We start from the raw sequence: 22,811 nt of genomic DNA on the forward strand, positions 1-22,811 counted from the left end.
TGAAAGCTAACTCTCATTTCCACTTGCAATTGATGGATGGGTTGTGGGCAAAATTATAGAGAAGAAGAAATAAACATTAGGCCTGCTGCACCCCACAAAGTACAGCAGTGATGTTAGCTGATAATGATTACTGTAGTTCTCTGATCTAATAAAAATAATTTGAGCCAGTTTAATTATGTCTCTGACACCCTTCCCACATATATTAGACTCAGAGCAAAGTTTGTTTCTCAGGGGTGTCAGAGGCAGCTGAGAGGTCAGGCAACAAAACGAGGGCCATGTTAACCTAATCCACTGATTCCAAAATGGGAACTGCCCATCAGTCAGTCCCTTAAGGGGTGAGAGACGTGATGACTTGACACGTAGGATCCAGTTTTCCCTGCAGATTCCTGTAAATACACAGTCTTTTCCTTCTCAGTTATTTGTAATTGACAAGGAATATTTGTAATTGGACTATAATTTGCAGGTTCCAATGAGTTAAGTCCGCATGTTTTTTAAAAGGGACCATAACAAGGATTTTTTTTTATTGATTTAGATCACTCTGTTTCTAAAAGAGCTCTACACAATGTATGTAATATATGCTGCTAGCTTCTTGAATAATTTTTTATTAGTCTGCAAAGGCACAGTTTTGGCTTCTGTTGCTATGAACGTCAATACCCACATTTCTCTTGCTTTTGGGCTGTGATATGTTCATAAAAGATTCCATTGATTATATAAACCAAAAGCTGCTTCACAGCTCATGGGTCAGATTAGAAGTCATGCCCCACTCTATCGCCCTCCTGAGTATAAGCTTTGGTAAAACATAGGGCCTTATTTGAAAGCCCCTTGTGCTGTGTCAATTTTTTTTGATGCAGCAGCGACGCTAGCAGTACACTACACCACTCCGTATGTACAAAGTGACACATTGGGCCCAATACACTAGTTTCTAAAGCCCTGTGTCACATTATACCTGCACCAGGTAAAATGTATGCAGGGTAAGTGTTCCCACAGAAAAGGTCACATAAAATTGATGCAGTGAAATTCACAAGTTTTCACTGCGTCACTTTGCTACTTCACTGCGTCAAACGTTTACCGCCTGCTCAGGGGCAGGTGCAGGGCTTTTTCCAATAGGACTCTCCTCGTCAGGTTAGTGACACAACTATAGCAATGTGTCACTTTAGCTCCAACAGATGGGCCAAGATTTCTGACATATCTGTGAAAACCTTTGCTATACAGCTGTTTATTATAAAAACAGCGCATCCATGGCGTTGTTAGGGGATGTGCAGCAGGCGCCGCAATCTGACACACTAATGACGATGCATCAGTTTCATGTAAATGAGATCTTAAGAGATTTTCTGATTTGTTAATATGCCTCCATGGCCTCCGTGACGTGTTGTGTCACATTACAGAGCCTAAATGTCTGTCCTCCAGACTTGCTTTCCTAATTTCCGGGGAATAGTTGGACCACCATAAAACTGCCCTTCAACTTTGGTATGTGTCACAAGAAAACAAGTTTCAGATATTGAGTTACTTGACCCTAAGCTGCTTGTGTAACCTAACAGGCTACACAATGCTTCTTGTAGCATTGGATAGGTGTCTGCAATAGAGAACGTCGATTTTCTACATAGGTTTTGGTCATGTTGCCTTATAGGGCTATTATACAATGACAACATAACTCATGATGGCTGGAAATAAAGGGAGAACCCAGGGCATGTTTGCTATTATAGATGCCAAGGCCTAAAATACACAAGGAAGCAACCAGATTTACTCATCTAACTTTGATGCTAGTGAAGTGACAGATTGCAAAGAAAAAATAATAAACCCTCACCATTAAATAAATGGAACAATGAGCTTGTAAAATGGACTGAGTCAGGGACAATGACCCTCACTGAACTGAGCAAGGTAGGTGGATTAACTTTTCAAATCACAGAGTGAGACACACCTATGTCCGAAGATAATTAATGTTAAAATTAGACCACTGTTAGAAATGGGGTCTCTGGTTGGCAGTCAGTTTGCATACTGTCGAAGTACGGACCCTCACTCTAGTCAGGATAAGGGAGATTCTCACTCAGATAACCCCTGCTCAGCCCCTTGGTAGCTTGGCACGAGCAGTCAGGCTTATCTCAGAAGCAATGTTTAAAGCATTTGCACATAACACACAGTAACACAGTGAAAACACTACAAAAGGACACCACACCAGTTTTAGAAATATAGCCATATTTATCTATGTAAAACAAGACCAAATACGATAAAAATACAACATACTGTAATAAACAATATGAATTCTGCAAGATTTACTCAAAAATACAGTTCTGTGAAGTCAATAGCTCCACCTGGGGCTATCACTGCGCCGTGATCAACAAAACCAACAGTTCAGGCTAGTCACGGCATCGTGAGCCAGCTACGGTGTTGGAAAGACCGCAAACAGTACCTTGGATTTGTAGGGAGTCATGATCCTCGTGGTGAGCTCAGAAGAGCGGAGTTGCTGACGTCATGGTGTTGGTTCCAGAGTCAGTGCAGGAGTCGTCAGGCCCTTGAAGTCACACGCGCTGCAGATCGAACTCCAGGCTGATGAAGTCAGGAGCGCTGGTGTGGATGGCATCGGGGCTGCGGTGCGAAGCAGGACGATGTGACGTGCGGTGCCCACAGGTCACGGTGCAGGCAGCGGCTCTGTGACTGTGTCCAGCAGTGTCGGTGAGACCAGGGCTGCGGTGTGAAGCGGAGTGGTGCAACGTGCGGTGTCCACAGGTCACGGTGCAGGCAGCAGTGCCATCGTTCCAGAAGCGATGTCGTCGGTAGGCCCAAGCCAGCGGTGCAGGACGGGATGGTGCTTCGTGACCCTCATGAGCGGTGTCCAGAGGCCGCGGTGTAGGCAGGGATGCCTGGTGACGACAATGGAATTGATGGTGCTGGTGTCGGTGGACCGGGGCTGGGGTGTGGTACGGTGCTTCATGCTCCTCATGAGCAGTGTACATAGGCAACGGTGCAGGCAGCAGCGCCGGTGTTAGCAGGAGCGTTGTCGTCAGTGAGGCCCAGGCTGTGGTGTGTGCAGGCGATGCCGGACTACTGGGCCCACAACTCGCGGTGCGAGCAGCGGCTCAGTGAAGTCGTCTGATGACCAGGGTCGCGGTGCAAAATGGGGCAAGGCGACTACATGCGGTGTCGGCAGCTCATGATGAAGGCCAGCGGCGTCGTTGGCGGTGTTGCAGTGGTTTCTCCTCTTGAACAGCACAAAACACACAGTTCCCAGTGCTGCAAGTCAAGGAAACTGAAGTCTTTGGCATCCCTGAGACTTCCAACAGGAGGCAAACTCTATTCCAAGCCCTTGTAGAACTTTCTCAAGCAGGACATACAGCAAAGTTTACCTTTTGCACTCTTTTCAGGCAGAAGCAGCAACTGCAGGCCAGTCCAGCAAAGCAGCACAGCAAAGAGACAGTACTCCTTCTCCAGCTCTTCCCCTTGGCAGAGGTTCCTCTTGATTCCAGAAAGATTTTAAAACTCTGGGATTTAGGGTCTGCTTCTTATACCCTGTCATACTTTTGAAGTTGGCAAACTTCAAAGCATAGTCTCAAGTGTTTGAAAGATCCTTTCTTGTTCAGGCCAGGCCCCAGACACACACCAGGGGGTCAGAGACTGCATTGTGTGAGGGCAGAAACAGTCCTTTTAGGTGTGAATGACAACTACTCCTTCCCCTCTAGCTCAGATGGCTCATCAGGATATGCAGGCTAGATCCCCGCCCCCTTTGGTTCACTGTTTAGAGAGGTGCAAAACAGCCCAGCTGTCAAACTGGCCCAGACAGACAATCCACAAACAGGCAGAGTCACAGAAAATGCATACTTTCTAAAAGTGGTATTTTCAAACAATTTAAAAACCAACTTCACTAAAAGATGTATTTTTAAATTGTGAGTTCAGAGACCATAAACTCCACATTTTCATCTACTCTCAAAGGGAATCTGCGCTTTAAGGATATTTAAAGGCAGCCCCCATGTTAACCTACGAGAGAGATAGGCCTTGCACAGTGAAAACCTTATTTGGCAGTATTTCACTGATGGGACCTATAAAACACAAATAGTATATATGTCCGACCTAAAACATACACTGCACCCTGCCCCTGTGGCTACCTAGGGCCCACCTTAGGGGTGCCTGACATTTAGTAAAAGGGAAAGTTTAGGCCTGGCAAGTGAGTACACTTGACAAGTCGAATTGGCAGTTTGCAACTGCACACACAGACACTGGAGTGGCAGGTCTGAGCCATGTTTACAGGGCTACTTATGTGTGTGCCACAACCATTGCTGCAGGCCCACTAGTAGCATTTGATTTACAGGCCCTGGGCACCTCTAGTGCACTTTACTAGAGACTTACCAGTAAGTCAAATATACCAATCATGGATAAACCAATCATCCGTGCAATTTACACAGAGAGCATAAGCACTTTAGCACTATTTTAGCAGTGGTAAAGTGCCCAGAGTCCTAAAGCCAACAAAAACTTGTCAAAAAATTAGGAGAACGGAGGCAAAAAGACTGGGGATGACTTTGCAAAAAGGTCCAGGTGCAACAAGCACTATGAAAAAAGTGCATGATGTAGAGTTAGAGAAGTCATCAGACATCAGCGGGCCCAATGTCCTTGGAATGGGTACTTGATTCTCTGACTTGATCTTTAGGAACTGAAAAGATAAGCTTGCAGCAAATTGTGGCATTTGATGCGTATGACAAATGCCCTATACCTGTCTCAGTGACACAATTTTGTAACACCCTCTAACTCAACGGTTACCAACCTTTTGACTTCTGTGGACCCCCGCTTTATCATTACTGGTATCCGGGGAATCCCACTGAATCATTATTGGAATCCGGGGACCTCTCACTGAGCCATTACTGAAAGCTGAAGACCTAATCTGTTATTAGTTCATTTTCCAAGGGGTCGTGGACCGACTGAGCAGGCTTTGCGGCCCCCCAGCTGTCCCCGGACCACAGGTTGGGAACCACTACTCTAACTCAATTCATACCTTTTTTTTATTTTTTTTATAGGTGAATGTGTATATTATGTGCAAAATCATGTGGTTACAGTTGTGTTCGATGGATGTGTTACTTGCAGTCCCCCGCATCCAACGCACCACCTCCGGTGGCAGATCCTTCTCCCACCTCGCCGCCAAGACCTGGAACTCCCTCCCCACCAACCTACGCAAGACCCACGACCTCCTAACCTTCAGAAAGAACCTTAAAACATGGCTTTTTGAGCAGTAACCGGCAAATCCCCCCCCCCCCCACCCCCCCTTGAGCCCCTAACGGGTGAGTAGTGCGCTTAAGAAATTATTTGATTGATTGATTGATTGATTGCATGCTTGTTGTTTCTTAAAAAAATAATAAAGACATTTAAAACAAACTGCTCTGTTTAGGTAGAGTAGCAGGGAGAACTGACTCACTCAGATGTCATTATCTGCAGTTGACCAATCTGTACTTCCTGTTAAGGTGGTAGAATTGATAGTGGTATTTAAATTAGTTAAGAGATCCAAGTATTGGGAGCGGGAGCTAGAATCTGTTTTTCACGCGGCTGTCACTTGCACTAGGTCAACGTCCATGTTTCTCTTATTCCTGAGTCCCATTTCCTGTGACTCCCTAGAACCATTGGGCACTTGCCCAATAATCTCTCTTTAGTCATGCTTTACTTTGCTCATATGTCCAGTTTCACCTTTTATCTTATCTTTGCTTCTCTTCTTGGGGGTCGGACATACTTTTCCACTCACACCCATGTGGTATTCTTCTTGTATTGACCTATTATTTCCACATACTCCAGACAACTGAGGGGATATTATTGCTTATATTTGCGAAGGGATCCATACTCTAGTGCTAGAACCTACAACTATGGTGATTGCCTTATCTGAATGGTATATTTAAATATTAGCACCATAGGATTTCTTTTCAACATGCATGCTTTAGGTCTTACTTTTGAAGCAGAATTAGCTCTCTCCCAAGACTATTGTTTTTCCACAAATCTCATACTGAATATACACACGTAATAGACATTTACATGTTAATTCTGCCAATCACAGCATTCAGCATGGGGCAGTGGGACATCCCATCATACCAAATGGCTCCTTTAACTTTGACCGCACAAAGTCCACCTACTGTTAAAATGAGTTAATATCCCTTCAGTTGCAAAGCTGGTTGTATTTTATATTAACTTTAAAACCCGTCTGTTTATTTTGCCTACACCACTTTGTATATTTTATGCTATAAAGTGGTCAAGTGACATTGTAACATTGTGGACGCCTGCAGTTTGAGTGCTTGGTTAGGTGGAAGTTTAATATTGTCTCCATCACAAGGAATAATAATAAAATAGATGGCACAACTGAAAAACTTGTTACTTAAACACATTCCCAGTAAAACTGCACACAGGTAAACATCTTTTAAATGTAAAATTTAGTTGAAGGCTTATTTTCATTTTTTTAATTTTAATTTTTGGGGCATATACTTGAGATAAAAAAATAATCTTTGCTCCAACTTGCTAAGGCTAGACAATTTGTCTTTACCAATGTTTGTTTTATGGTGGCTTTTTCATACGAATGAATAAATGATAGAGCTTATGAAGAGTTCAGCTTCTCCTAGGAGGGTCCTTATGCGAAGGAAACAGAAGACTAGCTGCTGCCATTAGGCCAGGGCAAAAAAGCCAAGTTTTTAGTAGCTTGTGAAGCAGAACCTCATTAGTTTTGGTGCTAGCCAAAACCTTTTGATTTTACTAAAATTATATGTATAGTATACATACCTAAAATGGCTTTCAGCTACCCCTCTTCATCTGTTGTTGTGTCATTCACATTTTGTTTCATTACAATATAAAGCATAGGGCATTGGTTCAGCCTACTACAGTCACTGGTAACTTCACTTTGAGCGTTTTACAATGTGCACATCCACACACAAGGTCGTTCCCTTCAGTGTAAGTGTTTTTGCTTTTACTTTTTTAATTACTTTAGCTTTGCCTTTGTGTTGAAAGCCTGGGTGAAATCTGGATGCTTTATACCAGATGTGAGCACATGCCACATTCAGCACTTTATCAGTTCCTTTTACCTGTCAGTTATAAATTCCTTTTAGAGTGTCCCTTGTTTACCTGACTTTTGGTATTTCACAGTATAACAGATTGTTATCCACTTTTTTCTCTTTCTAATAACATAACATAACATGTACACAAACCAAAAGGTTCAACATTATCCATGTGAATTCATTTATTTTGGACTCAGTTTCACCAATGGTTCCTTAATATACTTTTCCCAGGAAGAAAACAAACCTTTATAGTGTTTAATTTGCAGAACGTGTAACTCAACTCTCCTCCCCTCACCTCTCCCCTCCTCTCCACGACAAGAGACTGACAGCCAATATTAGGGGTTACAGAGGAGCACTGTGGCACCCCTGGGTTAATAGTCATGGTAACAGCGGCATACAGCGCCACTCACACTGCCGCTCCTCGATTCTGTGAAATGGAGCAGATTCATTCTTGTGCCTGGCCCCCACTCCATTCTCCCTCACACGCCGAAGAAATATGGAGTGGGAGACTGTCAAATGTCACTGAAAGATCTAACAAAATCAGAGCTGCATTTTTCTCTTGATCTAAGAACAACTTGAGGCTTCAGTCACCTCTAATAATGCCCTTTACATACTATGACGAGGTTGGAAACGTGACAAGGAAGAATGTAATAACCTGAACTGATCTAGATACTCTGAGAGTTGAGCATTGACCAATTTCGCTAACATTTGTGAGGTGGCTGGCAGGAGAGGGATTGGTTGAAAATTAGACAAAACAGTACGATCTGTGGTTGGTGTTTTTTAGTAAGAGAATTACTTTTGCCTGTTTTCAACACTCTGAGAGCTGTGCCATATGTAATGAGTTGTTAAAAGGTTGGTTAAGTACAGCACTGATAACCCCCACAGTTGTTGCTGAAATCGCAGGTGGACTAGGATCGGCCAGAGAGCCTGACTTAGTTTAGTATAGCTGTCCTAGACTCCTCCAAGGCAATTGCTTCAAAATGCAACAGTGCACCTGTTTCAACCTGGACTGAAGTGACCGATGCGATTCTCTGCATAGTGTGTACTGTTAAAATATGCAGACTAATTTTAATTTCCTCTATTTGCTCCTCATATCAATCAGACCGCCTATTGCGCAGATCAAGGAGGCCAGGCTTGGCTGCATAGAAACCTTCGGCCGGAGGAAGGATTTTGTCACTTTAAAAATCTTTGGAGGTCAGTTAGCAGCAGCCACAATTTTACCCTCAACTTAAGAGTCTTTGCAGATGGCCTCATCCACTGATAAAGGTGTGTGAGAGACTCCTACCAACCTTGCTCCAAAATAATGTACCATATACTTCCCTCTCTAGAGGCAGCAAACTCCAGCCCATTGTCAGTAACACAGGTTCCGTGTTGGCCTCGAATGATCAAGTAATTTGTTTTTAAGGCTACAAGAATCCCGTCTCCTCATTTCCCTTCTCTGTTCAAATGTATGTAGACAGAGCTCTCAGGGAGAGCTAAGAGAGCTAATATGATGTCCTGAGATAACTAGTCACTCACCCAGGTCTCTTTCATAAACAGAATGTCCATCTGTGACGTACTAAGGAGACTGTTGATGTGCGAGGCCTGCTTATACAGCGATTGAATATTAATTAAAGCCACCTTAATGCCCTCGAGAGAAGGGGACCTGTGCAACCCACTTCTGGTGCTTGCGCCATGCTGCTGGTGAGGATTCAATTGGCAGCCTACCAGAAGACTTCCAACAGGACAGCAGGCCCCTGCAGTTCAGCCCCGCAAGTCCTTCTACACCAGCACATTTGGGTCACTGTTTGTGGTGTTCTTGTCAAGAATAGCAATATTTCTGTTCTGAAGCAGTGCTGAAATGGGCAACTTGGCTGGCGTTGGTTATGGCATGGTCTCTGACGGGTGCAGATTGGCTTGCCTTTGGTCCCACTAAACAATATTTTTGAATTTTTAAGGGGAATATAGGTCAAGAATAAGTGCAGTGTAATTTTTTATAGCTATCAATGTATCAAGAATACAATATAAAGTGTTGAACTGAGCAGTTAGCCTGCCTCAATTGAAAATATAAGTTCTTTCCCGATGCATTTCAGAGAGAAGCTGACAAGAATAGAGCATAATAAAATGCACCTAAGATTACTTACGATCACAAGCATAAATCTACAGGAAGAGGGATCTTAGTTATGCCACAGGATTGAAATAACTTTCTTTGAAAGTTGCTTAATGTGATGAAGAGTGTATTGCACAAAATTACCCATGTTAAGTTTGGAACCACTAATGGTTAGTTAATTATTGTAAATGCTAGATCTACTTCGCATAATGATATACAATATTGTCCATATAGCTCTTCTCTTTCTATTATATGCTGTAGAATTCCGGATTTTCAGTTTTAAGGTACAGCACATGTAGCTTTGAAAGTATGGCCCAGCTGCAAATATTAAGGGCCACATATATGACCCTATTTGCATTGTTTGCACCACGCAATGTGGTACATGCGTGGCACAAATCTTAAGGGAGATTTGTGAAGCCATGCAAGGCCAGCTTGCATGGCCCTGAGTGCCTTCATAAATCTCGAGTAATGCAACCTAGCGCACATCGCTCCATTGCAAAATTTGCAACAGGGAGGCATTTCCATGGGTCTTGTGTGGCTGTTCCCATGTAATGATTTTGATGCATTCCCAGATTTACCAAACATGGTAGACCTGGGAGTGCGCCAAAAACCTACCCCTCCTCAGGTGAGGTGTAACTAGGCATAATATCTTTATTTCTCCTTGTTTTTTCCTCTTTCTATGTGTGCAGCATTCTACACCATACATAGAAAGAGGAAAACACCTCACATAATAGTTTTGTGCAGGAAGATGCTCCTTCCTGCCGAAATAACAATCCTGCATGCTACACAGGTACCCTTGCAGCCCATTGTGTGCTAGCACAGAGGAAAGTAGAGTTACGTATAGTATTGCATTCAATATGGCGCATTCCTGTCCTTTCCAGTGATGCAGCGCTGCACAGAAAGGTGACTTGCTGTGATGTGCTGTGCCAATATTTCATAAATATGCTCCTAAATGTTTTGAGTTTCAAAAGAAAAAATAATTGGGGGGAAAATGGCAAATAGATGGGCGTCCTTTGCATAGGAAATCCATCTATTTACATATGACTCTTCTAGTAAGAACACGTAAGTTGTAAGCAGAAAAAAATGTCACCTTTGTTGATTGGTAAGATGTTTCTGTGTAATAATGGAAATTATTGATCAGATTTACACATCTGCATATATGAAGCAGGCCTCTTTGAAACGAATCTCCAGGTTATATCTCCAGGTCACAAATACATTTAGATTAAAGGTTATAAATTATATTCAAAATCTTCATTCGGTTATATCAAATACAACCATAAAACACATAAATACATCAAATTAAAAAACATAATTAAAATTAAAAAAAATATTAAAAATCATCTACAGTCTTAGCTTGAGATAAATACTAAACAGATTAAAAAATGTACACTATTCTGCCAGCATATAGCCCCTTTTAAAAAAGAACCTACGCCCCCACACACCAGAGCATCAGGACCCATACGTAACCAAAGATAAGCTGGGCAACATTGCACAAACCCCTTACCCTTCAGTAACGGCAATAAAAATCTCCTCGTAAAAGTTGCATAAAACTCACAAAAACTGGTAAAATTGAGTAGTGTCTGTGGAGAAGCCCCGTTACAAGGGCAAATTTGTATAGATTTAGGATCATACTGACCGAGCGGAAATGATTGAACCTAGCCGAAAGCAAGTAATAAGTGCCATTCCCAAAGGGAACGCCTCAGGGCCCGCCTCCAACTTCAGCTTTAGAAAGTTCCTTCACTCAACTCTTTTCAGCGCGTTTTAGACATTGTGCGGTGTTAAAGATCTCCAGGTGACCAAGAAGCTTGGCTCAAAGTTTGATATAAGCTAACCAAGGGATATCCAAGCCTCGGTCGCAAGTCAGGCAATCGTGGATCACTTCCCTATTCAGAGAGGCACAATCATTTGTCCAAACAGAGAACCTTAAAAGGAGGGGCACAATCTTAATACCATCACCCACAAACTCCAAGTCCAATACCTCATGTATATAATATCCAGAAGTGTTTGGCCTGACTCCAAGTAAATTTCTGCAGAAGCGATTTTCCTCTATTTGGGGAGCCATACTACCCGAATAGTCCCAAATTGAGGCCCCATACAAAAGGAACGGAAAGCATTTGCACCTCTACACCTAAAGCAGATGTAATATAGGGTTTTTTCCCACTCTTGCTGCGGAATCAAATGTAGCACCTATGGCGGCATTAAACCGTGCACACTGCCTCAAAATACAGGGCACCCACAACCCTTTATCATCAAAAGTCACTACAAGGTAAAGAAACTCGTGCACACAACTAATTTGTTGGCCATTAATCGCTACTGCCCCTACTTTACTTAGGGGTTTGCCACACACCATAAAATGTGTTTTACTGATATTGACCTCCAAGTCTAGGTCAGACATAAAGTCAACAGAAGCATTGACCAACACACGAAGGCTTTTCATAGTACGGGCCCATAACGCTGCACCATCTGCATGGACGGCACGCTAAAACCATTCATTTTGGGGACATCCTTGCATCTATCAACCAAAAAACTGTGCAGGCCATTGTACACAAAGGAAACAGAATTGGAGCAAGAATACAACCCTGTCTCACACCCTCGTATAAATTAAAAGGTTCTGTGCATTCCCCTGGATCCCGTATCTCACAGAAGCATTTACTCCAGAATGTAGGTATTGCAGAAACTCCATAATTGGGCTCTCCAAACCCATCGTGGATAGCAACCCCATAACTTACTACAATTTACCTTATGAAACACACTGCTCCGATCCATAAAAACAAGGTAAAGGGTACCCCCCTTTGCCCGTGTGTATTTACCAATCAACTAAAGTAAATTCAAACACTGCTCCTGAGTCCCCAGCCCTTCCCTGAAACCATACTGCACCCTACTCATCTAATCATGCTCTCTCATCCACTCCTCAATGCTCAGTAAAACAATGAGGCCCAACATTTTTACCAGTGAGTTTAGGAGTGAAATAGATTAGGACTTAGGGTCACTCCGATTTCCCTTTTTAAACACAGGAACAATGCAGGTGGATTTCCAGGAGGGCGGGAACTCCTACACTCATTGCCGTATCTAAGACATTCACAATGATAGGTGCCCACAACTGTAAGTTGCATTTATACTGATCCATAGGGATTGCATCAGGCCCGGGCACTTTGTGCCTCAGACTTTCCCGCAGGGCAACTACCACCTTCTCCAACGTGAACCTAATGGACAGGTTCGGGCTAACAAGTTCAGCCACTTCCTCGCCAAAGGTCTCTACTGAAAAGACACTATCAAAGTGACTCCCCCACACGTTGGGTGAAATATGATAGCCCAACCCCTCAGAAGTGCCAGTCTCAAGGGTACCCCTGTTCACAGTCTTCCAGAATAAGCTTGACTTCTTAGTGAGACATGCAAACTCCAACTCCTCCCACGCCTGCTCTTCAAGCTGCAGCTTCCTCACTTTCAATGCAAGCTTATACTGTGCCCTCACACTACTCACATAAACCTTGTCTCTGTGCTGCATCTTCAGCACCCTCTGCAGGGTTTTCCTCGCCACACGACAGGTTTTGTCAAACCAGATGCCCTGATACTTAAGAGAGGCCCCTACATTTTTATTCAGGATAGCTCTGATAGAACCATTTATTCTATCAGTGGCCGCAATCACCTCCCCCAGTACAGGGGTTTCTGCCAGGTGGATGCCTTCCTACTATCAGATTATATTTGTTGCTCACCACGCTGTCAACCACCTGTGGGATATTCGCCTGACGCCAACAGACCCTGCGTCCCTGATCTTTTGCTCTCAGGCCAACCGGCCCAACAACCGTAGGTACGCGGCTATTGCAAGGGAAGCTTAGAAACACCGTAAGTGGGTTTTGGCCACTAATATACTGCTTTAGGGCCCTCCCTTGTGCACCAAATTTCTCACTGGGGTGGACACAAAAACATAATCAATTGTGGACCTCGTGCCCCTACCTACAAAGGTTGTGGCCTGTTGATCAGAAACAATTCCCAAATCAAAAATGTTTAACAGCCCCACACTCTGTAGCCCCTTATTAAGGGTCCTACCCATAGCATCCTGAAACCCCTCTCTGTAGTCCTGCTCAAAAGGATTAGCAGCAGTGAAATAGCCACCTATCTTTGCATTGAAATCTCCCGCTACAATCACATGCAATTCACTAAAACAGGCCTTCAACCTCCCCTTTAATGTCTGCAAGGCAGAACACAGTGACCAGAATCCCACACTCCATTATGAAAATTTACCAGGAGAACATTGTACTTATTGAGAAAAACAGCCCAAATTATAAGGATTCCCCGATGGCTACATTTAATATGATACGCTCTATAAATCTTGGAGATAAAGACCAAGGTAACTAGGCTCCCCCCTCGAGAGGTGCCTCGCACATGCTCAGCAGGCACAGCCAACCTTTTAAATCCATCCTGTTCTGCTGCCCCCTCTCACCATGTCTCTTTTAGTAGGTTAAAATCAAGGCTTGAAATAAACCCTACCTTACGTGTCTTGCAGCTTGGCATCATACCCAGCCACATTGCAAGAAATTAAAGAAGACAGAGGGGACACCTCTCTCACCCCCACAACACCCGAAATTAGAGGTGAGGATCCTGTGTGATCCACCTGGTAAATTCCCTCCTGTCCAGAGAAGCTCATCCGTCTTACCAGTCAGTCGTTACCCTCCAAATCCGATAGGGCAGAGAATCTATTATTCAATATGAGCAGCGGCAAGCCCTCCCGCAAACTGGGAAAATCCTTTGCACAACGACCATCTATGTCTCAGGTGTGCCTATAAAAGAAACCCACGGGAATGAGCCCAATGGGCACAAGCCTGGGAGTCAACATAACAGGAAAGATGCAAATAACGGGCTAGCCCTGGCTATCTACAATTTACTATAATACAATCTCCCTCTCCAGCTTTCTCCAATGGGCCCACCCAATCCATCTAACAAACAAAATGTCCACTAAGTCACTGCAGTTAAAATCACAGTTTTTGCCCAACCAATGTCCAAACTTATATTTCAGCTGCTCTGTGGATTCACGTGAGTCTGGAGATAATGATGGTACATTTGTGAGGATTACCATGTAGGGGGTGCAGTCCGGTGGGAGCTGCAACTGGGAGTAAGGGGCACCAGAGGATAAGTGCAAATTTCGCCCCTACCACACCTGCTCTTGTACTGGCACTGCCTCCCAGCTGGTCCTGCTCAAAAGTCTCCTCACAAATCCATCACTGCCCTTCCCCCCTCCAAACTTATTGGATTTTCAGGGTCTGCCAATATATGGCTGTGAGAAAGATTTCCTGTCTTAATATGGGGTCGCTGGTAAGGCGGCCTGTTCACGCCCTCCTAAGAAGCAGAGGTGACCCCCAGTGGAAATCTTTTCACCAGGATGGGGCCACAACACTTGGGCTCCAGAGTCACACACACTTGGGCTATAAGTTATATGTTTTAAAATACTTTAAATTACTCAGGTATTATTTGTGAGAGTTGATATTCCTTCATTGTGGTAAACCATGGTGTACCAATGGTCTGAATTAAGCTACAGAGTGAGTTTGATGATTTCTGAACAGTCAACTAACCAAGAATTCTTAATTTTTCCAAGATCCTCAAATAATTAACTTGCTGATATTTGTGATACTGGTAACTCCAAGTTTTCTTGCTACTTTAATTATGTTGCAATGTGGTTTTATTTTCCCAGCTATGAATGTCAATGTTATTGTGAGAACTGCTGCAGCCCTCTTGGACCAGTTTTATGAAAAAAGGCGATTGATAATTGTATCAACTCCTTCAGCAGCAAATTTCTTCTACAGAATGCAACTTGGGGTTTTTCAAGTAAGCAGATATTTGCTTTTTGAGATTTTTATATAACTTGTGTTTCATTTTTTTAAATTTTACAAAACATACCCACTTACTTGGGCATAATACGATGAATATTATTAAACGCTGATCAGAGATTTGCCGATTATACTCTTGTGATTTTGATCCAGTGAAGCAATGTCTAGAAGCTGTTAAATCAGGGATGACAACAATTATTTAGTCTTAAGGTAGGAAAAACAATATCTTGATCCTCAGGGGCAAAGAGATCAGCCCCCTGGGATTTGAATGCTCTATTATTCTGTGACACAGGCCATGGGCATCAAGTGCAGAGTGGAAAGGACTTGCGGATCCGGGGAGGCTTTGGAGTCCTCGGGTGGAGTTTCTTCTTGGACAGGGAGGCTGTCCACAGGCGTTATTGGTCCTCTGGGGTGCATGCAGTCCTCTGGAGTCTTTTCAGAGGTGTCTGGTTCTGCAGGATGTGTCACATTCTTTTTGCAGGGCTTTTGAAGCTGGAGACAGGCCGGTAGGGCTGGGGCCAAGTCAGTTTGTGTCTTCAGTCTTCTCTGCTGGTGGTCAGCTTAGCAGTCCTTCTTCTTTCTTCTTGTGAGGTCACCAGGAATCGTACGAGCCAGGTTCAGGGGAGCCCTTAAACCCTGGATTTAGGAGCGTTACAAGGGTCAGAGGGCAGTAGCCAATGGCTACTGTCCCTGAGAGTGGCTACACTCTTCTTTAGGGTGGCTACACCCTTCCTGTGTCCACTCCTTCTGGGGAGGGGGACACAGACCTAACCCTATTTGTCCCTGTCCTCCAAACTAAGATGGAGAACTTTGCAAGGAGGGGGTCACCTCAGCTCTGGACACTTTAGGGGGGTCCCATCTGAGGTGGTCACTCATCCTTTTTTTTCCCTAATTTTCCCACCGGACTTGCCCCCAAAAGTGGGGCTTTGTCTGGGGGCGGGCATCTCCTCTAGCTGAAGTGCCCTGAGGGCTCTGTAACAAGAAGCTTGAGCCTTTGAGGCTCACCGCTAGGTGTCTCAGTTCCTGCAGGGGGGAGATGTGAAACACCTCCACCCAGTGCAGGCTTTGTTTCTCACCAAAGAGAGCACAAGGCTTTAACCCCATGTGGTCAGAAACTTGTCTGGAAGTGGCAGCCTGCAAGGACTGGTCAGTCCTGCACTAGCAGTTTGGCTAACATACAGAGGACATCTCTAAGATGCCCTCTGGGTGCGTTTTCAATACATCCAATACTGGCATCAGTGTGGGTTTATTGTGCTGAGAAGTTTGATACCAAATTTCCCAGAATTTAGTGAAGCCATTATGGAGCTGTGGAGTTCGGTATGACAAACTCTCAACCCATATACTCAATATGGCCACACTGCACTTACAATGTCTAATAATGGACTTAGACACTGTAGGGGCATATTGCTCATGCAGCTATGCCCTCACCTGTGGTATAGTGCACCCTGGCATAGGATTGTAAGGCCTGCTAGAGGTGTGACTTACCTATGCCACAGGCAGAGGTTTGTGGGTATGGCACACTGAGTGGGGTGCCATGTCGACTTTGACTTTTTCTCCCCACCAGCACACACAAGCTGCAAAGGCAGTGTGCATGTGCTTGGTGAGGGGTCCCCCAGGGTGGCATAATACATGCTGAGGGCCTTCCCTGGCCACAGGGCCCTTTGTACCAAGGGTACTTTTTACAAGGGACAGAACTATGTGCCAGGGGTGTGCCAATTGTGGAAAAAATGGTACAGTTTTTGGGAAAGATCACTGGTGCTGGGGGCTCGTTAGCAGGATCCCAGCACACTCTTGGTCAAGTTAGCATCTATATCAGGCACAAGGTAGAGGGTAACCATGCCAACAAGGGCACTTTCCTACAATTATTTTTTAAGTGAACCTCTCTTTTCAGTCCTAAGTATTAGTAGTTGCCAAATTGCTGCACTTTCATCTGGTGTGTCAAAATGTTCCTCATTACTTGGGATTACTCTGCATAATCTCTGTGTGTAAGCAGTGGTTCTCTGAATACTGCAGTATGGACCAGCTGTGTATCTTCTTCACAGTCTGCTTAACCCCTTCGCTGCTAAGCCTTTTCCCCCTCGAGTACTAAGCCTTTTTTGGCTATTTGGGATAGTTCTAAAGGTACCCAGGGATTGTAGATTCCCATTGTGGGGATGGAGAAATTAGCCAAAATACAGTTAAAATGTGTTTTTTGGGGAGAAATGGGAAAAGTGTGCTGTGGAAGAAAGCATCTGTTTTTTTCCCTGCAAATGGCATCAACAAAGGTTTTGTGGAGCTAAATCCACTATCTTCTTAGCTTTCAGGAACAGGCAAACTAGAATCAGAAAACCACACTTTTCAACACAGTTTTGGCATTTTACTGGGGCATACCCCATTTTTACTATTTTTTGTGCTTTCAACCTTCTTCCAGTTAGTGATAGAAATGGGATTGAAACGAATCATAGATCCTAGAAAGCTATACATTTCTGAAAAGCAGACAACATTTTGAATTCAGCAAGGGGTTATATGTGTACACCCTTTAAGCTTTTTCTATAGAAAGTAACAGTTTAAATAAAATAATGTTGAAATTGCGTTGAAAAAAAAACCAGCCATTTCTGTCTACATTTTCATCTGTAACTTTTTCCAGCTATGGCAAATTTTTCAAAAGAAATAAACCCTTATGACCGCTGGACCCTTCTGGTTTTGGCTTGTAGGTTCACCAAGAACCCAAGGTATCCAGAGCCAATAAATGAGCTGTAACTTGCAGTGGGTTTTCATTGTGTACCGGTTATACAGCAATTAATTTGGTAAAATATAAGGAGTGAAAAAATAGGTATCAAGAAAACCTATGTATTTCAAAATGAGCACGAGATATGGAGTTTAGCGGTACCCATTCTAACATGTGACTTACAGGGCAATTCCCAAAATAAATGATTTCTTACACACTATCTTACATTTGGAAGGCGCAAATGCAGAGAAAGACAATTGGTAACAACACTTGTCCTGCTATTCTGTATTCCCCCAAGTCTCCTGATAAAAATGCTACCTCACTTGTGTAGGTAGGACTAGTGCCACCGACAGGAAACTTTTTTTGCAAAGTGCCTAGCTGTGGATTTTGGACTCTAGCTCGGCCGGCACTTAGGATGACCTAGCAAATCTGTACATTTTTAAAAACTAGACACCCAGAGGAATCTAGAATGGGGTAATTTGTGGCGCTCGCACCAGGTTCTGCCACCCAGAATCCTTTGCAAACCTCAAAATATGTAAAAAAAAACATCTTCTTCACATTTTGGTGATGCAAAGTTCTGGAATCTGAGGGGAGCCACAAGCTTCCTTCCATGCAGCATTCCTCCAAGTCACCCGATAAAAATGGTACCTCACTTGTGCGGGTAGGGTTAGTGCTTGCGACATGAAACGCCCCAAAACGCAATGTTGGCACCTCACATTTTTCAGCTGAAAACTGACACTTTTTTGCAAAGTGTCTAGCTGTGGATTTTGGGCTCTAACTCAGCCGACATCTAGGGAAACCTAGCAAACCTGTACATTTTTTAAAACTAGACACCTAGGGGAATCCAGGATGGGTGACTTGTGGGGCTTGCGCCAGGTTCTGTCACCCATAACCCTTTGCAAACTTCAAAATTTGTCTAAAAAACACATTTTCCTCACATTTCGGTGATGCAAAGTTCTGGAATCTGACGGGAGCCACAAACTTCCTTCCTCCCAGCACTCTCCCAAGTCTCCGGATAAAAATGGTACCCCACTTGTGTGGGTAGGCTTAGTGTCTGTGGTCAAAAATGCTCCAAAATGCAACATGAACACATCACATTTTTCTACTGAAAACGAATGTGTTTTTTGCAAAGTGCTTAGCTGTGGATTTTGGCTCTAGCTTGGCCGGCATATAGGGAAACCTAGCAAACCTGTACATTTTTGAAAACTAAAGACCTAGGGGAATCCAGGATGAGGTGACGTGGGCTCACCCCAAGTTCTGTCACCCAGAATCATTTGCAAACCTCAAAATTTGTCCTCACATTTCGGTGATACAAAGTTCTGGAATCTGAGGGGAACAAACTATCTTTCACCCAGCATTTCCCAAAGTCTCTTGATTAAAATGCTACTGCGCTTGTGTGGGTAGACCAAGTACCTGCGCAAAACACAAGGTGGACACATCAAAATTAGCTATCACAAAACAACCTGTTTTTGCAAGCGGGGCACTACCGCTTTTGGTCCTGGCTTAGCGGCCATCTAGGTAAACCTACCAAACCCAGAAATTTCTGAAAACTAGACTGTGGGGAAGTGGGGGAGGAAGAGGTTTCTAAGGAGGTTTGGCTTGTGTGGTTCCCCCAATGTTTTCTTACCCATAATCCCCTGCAAATCTCAAATTTAGCAAAATATATTCACATTTTTAATCACATTTCTGAGTGGAATCAGCATGCCGGAACAAACTTCCTGCCACCCAGTGTTCCCCTCAGTCTCCTGATAAAAATTAGATCTCACTTATGTTGCTGCCCACAGCAGAGTCCGACGTATTAATAAAACTGCACTTATGAACACACTTTGGTGCCCGTCAATCTCTACATGTTTTTGTCTCTTCCCTGTCACAGGCACTTCGGTCTACCCCCACAAGTGAGGAAGCATTTTTAACAGGAAACTGAGGGGAACGCTGGGTAGTTTTGAAGTTTGCAGGGCATTGCGGGTAAGAAAACTTGTTGGGATCCACAAGAGACTCACCACCATGTACTCCCTTGGGTGTCTAGTTTTCAAACATATTTAGGGCTGGTAGAGTTTTCCTAGACAAGAAGCGAGCACACTACCAAGTCTCTTACGTCTGTGATGTTCCAAACATTGAAAACGTGAAAACAAAATGTCCTTAGGTTTTGTGAAAAAGTCCCCTTGCCTACCAACCTAGCTGGTGACATGCTTCATCATTGGGGTCCCACTGAGACCCCTAGTGTGTCAGGGGTGTGCTTCAACACCTGATTACAGCGGAGCAGGTTTTTTTCATGACAGCATATACATACTGTTTGGATTTGGCACAAGGCTGAGTGATGGTTGAATATATAACATTTTATTAACAAGAGATTTCATAAAAATTAAATGCTCTGTTAATAATTGATAGGTCAAAAACTGAACCAATGATTCACAGCCTGTCAACTATAAAGTCACAACAAGGCACCAACCGCTTTACAGGCCATTCACATTCTTTTCATATGTGACACACACAAGATTATTCACACCACCAGCCACGGGCCCAGCACATTACAACATTCACGGCAAGAGAGAATGTAGAGACAATGTACACTTCTGACCCTGAACAGTCACGTGCAAAGTACTTTCATCATGGATGGTAGTCAGCATGTAGACATCCCTCCTGTCTGCAAATTTCACAGCTAGCAATTCATCATCATGCAAGGCACTGCACTGTCTCCTCTCAAAGTTTTTACACACAAGCTCCTTTGGATAACCTTTATGGTTAGCGTGGACTGTGCCGCAAGCAAGTGTCCCCTTTGAATAATTCTCTAAATAATTGCACACCAGTGTGTAAATTATCTAGGTATAAATGGTGACCTTTGTTAAATAGTCATCTATCAAGTTCTCTTAAAATGTTCTCACTAACTTCAAAAGTGGACGGACAGCCAGGGGGGTCAATAGTGGAATCCCTACCAATTTAGACCTGGAAATTATAGACATATCCTGTACTACTCTCAGACAGCATATACATATTTATTCCATAATGTTCCCTCTTGCTAGGAATGCACTGCCTTAAAACTAAAGTCCCTTAAACAGGACAAAAGACTCGTTCACAACAGTTTCTTTCCCAGGAACATAGATCTCTGAAATAGATCTACATAGTGATCAAGGACAGGCTGAACTTTAAAAAGATGGTCACAATCCGGGTGATCTCACAGCAATGCTAAATCATAATCAGCAAAATCCAGCATCCAAACCAGAAGCTAATAGCGATCAAAACTCATGATTGCAAACAAGGGACAGGGAGACCTATATGAAAACAGTGACGGCTTCCTTAACAAGCCCACCAAAAAATGAAACCCAAGAACTTCAACTCTTCCAGACTTGTAGGAGTACATCGGGTAGCTCTAGAGTGGGGTCCAGGTCTGGCACTGTTGTACCTCAAATACTCTTCAGCATACAAATTAGTCTGCTCAACAATCACACCCAAACATATATCGTCCATAAATAACTCAAAGAAATGTATTAGCAAACATTTCCTAGTGTTCACTTTACATCCTGCCACACAAGTAAAGGCAGGCTGCGCTGACTGCACCATGTTTGGGGCAACTCAGACTTCAGATGGTCCATTGAAGAGACTTTCATCCCTAGGCTGCTGTAGTATCAGCACATCAGTGTCTTCCTTTAAAACAGGCACTTCGTCCACACTGAGAGTGGCTTTATCATCATGTGATTCCTCATGGACAGAAAAATCACTTCCAGAGTCTTGCACTTCCTTCTTTGCCAGAGTCAGTCTCATAATCATGGTCAGAGGAGGATTCAAAAAGCATACCAACAACCTGCTGAGCGGTCATCCTGCGGCTTGCATCAAAATATCTGAGAGACTTGTTCAAGTTTCAAAATCCTGCAGGAGCACTTTGCTCTTCACTGCTCCCAAGCTTGAGATTCGTCTGTGGCGGTGTGTAAAAATTGGGTGAATTCAAGTGGAAGGTGCAGCCACATTGAATTAACTGTCAGATTACTTTATTCTATTTTAACATTTGTCGGTTGCAAATGCTACTATAAAACTATGGGGCTGATCTACTATGGCTGTTCGCAAACCAGGGATGTGCAAATTGCACACTGCCTGGTTAGTGAACAGGGATGTAATTTAGGATGCACCATATGTGCTAGTAGGTCACAAAACAAATTGCTCAATCACCGGGGATGTTCACGAAATGACCATCTAAAGAATATTAATTATGTAAAAACCATTTTGCAGCTCAATGCGCATAGTAAGGGAGTACGGAATACTAAGTCTGCATTTCCGTTCACAAAATCATAAAGCAGGCAATGTTCATTAAAGGGATAGGTGCTGTGTGCTTTTTTAAATAGTTTGTTTGGGAACACATCAAGGGGTGCTTGAAGTGATTACCTGGACCTCTGCTTGACCTCACGAGGCCATCTGCCACGATTTCCAAAAAGTGAACCTGTCCAGCTTAAGAGGTAGTAGCTTTTCAAAGCTTCCCGACTGGAACTGAGGTCACAAGTGATACATTCCTTCTTGACTTGCAAAGAAGAGGGGAACACCTCTTTCACAGCAACTCCTGTTTGTGACTAAAAAAGGGTTATAAAACTCCTTCTATGAAGCAGAAAGACTTTTTCTAATAGCAAAAGGAGTTTTGCAACTGGTGAAAAGGAGTTTTGTGGTTGCAATCTTTTTGGTCGCAAACCCTGATACACAGGCTTTGCAGCCTCAATCAACTTTAGTACATGAGGCCCTTAGCTGCTTAAATTACGAGCTTAAAGTTTCAGGCTTAATTTTTAAACTGTAGTTTTAATATATTTTGACTATGGTGGGATATTATGACTAATGTATTCATGCAAATAAATGTATCCAGTCTAATGTTAAATGTTATCTGATAAATCGGAGCCTAGAAGCTTGATTTTATAAAGCACTGCTATAATTTTTTAAATAAAAAACAAAAATATTGATCAGAAGAACACTAAAATATAGTTTGTTAGAATATCTTGATTGCAACTAGCATTTATCATACAAGTTATCAAGTGTACTGAAAAACTGAATAAGACACAACACAGTGAATCTAGGGCCTCATTTACGAGGCCTTAGCGGCACAGTGCGCCACCAGACCGTCATTGTTTTATTATGGTCCGGTGGTACAGTGTGCCAGCCCATATGTACAAGGCCACACAAAATCACCTTGTGTAGCTTTTCAGGGCCTTGTA

The 22,811-nt window shown here is 43.4% G+C and overlaps 1 protein-coding gene across 2 annotated transcripts in view; it reads left to right on the top strand.

Annotated features, from left to right (window-relative positions):
* The window catches only part of SRPX (sushi repeat containing protein X-linked), a 429,025-nt gene that overhangs the window by 351,375 nt on the left and 54,839 nt on the right, over nt 1-22,811 (top strand). For both annotated transcript variants that reach the window (XM_069204239.1, XM_069204240.1), the window contains one exon: nt 14,783-14,916. In XM_069204239.1, the coding sequence (XP_069060340.1) occupies nt 14,783-14,916 (134 nt within the window). The remainder of the gene's footprint in view (nt 1-14,782; nt 14,917-22,811) is intronic.

Source organism: Pleurodeles waltl, chromosome 8, assembly GCF_031143425.1.
Source record: "Pleurodeles waltl isolate 20211129_DDA chromosome 8, aPleWal1.hap1.20221129, whole genome shotgun sequence".
Taxonomy (NCBI): Eukaryota; Metazoa; Chordata; class Amphibia; order Caudata; family Salamandridae; genus Pleurodeles; species Pleurodeles waltl.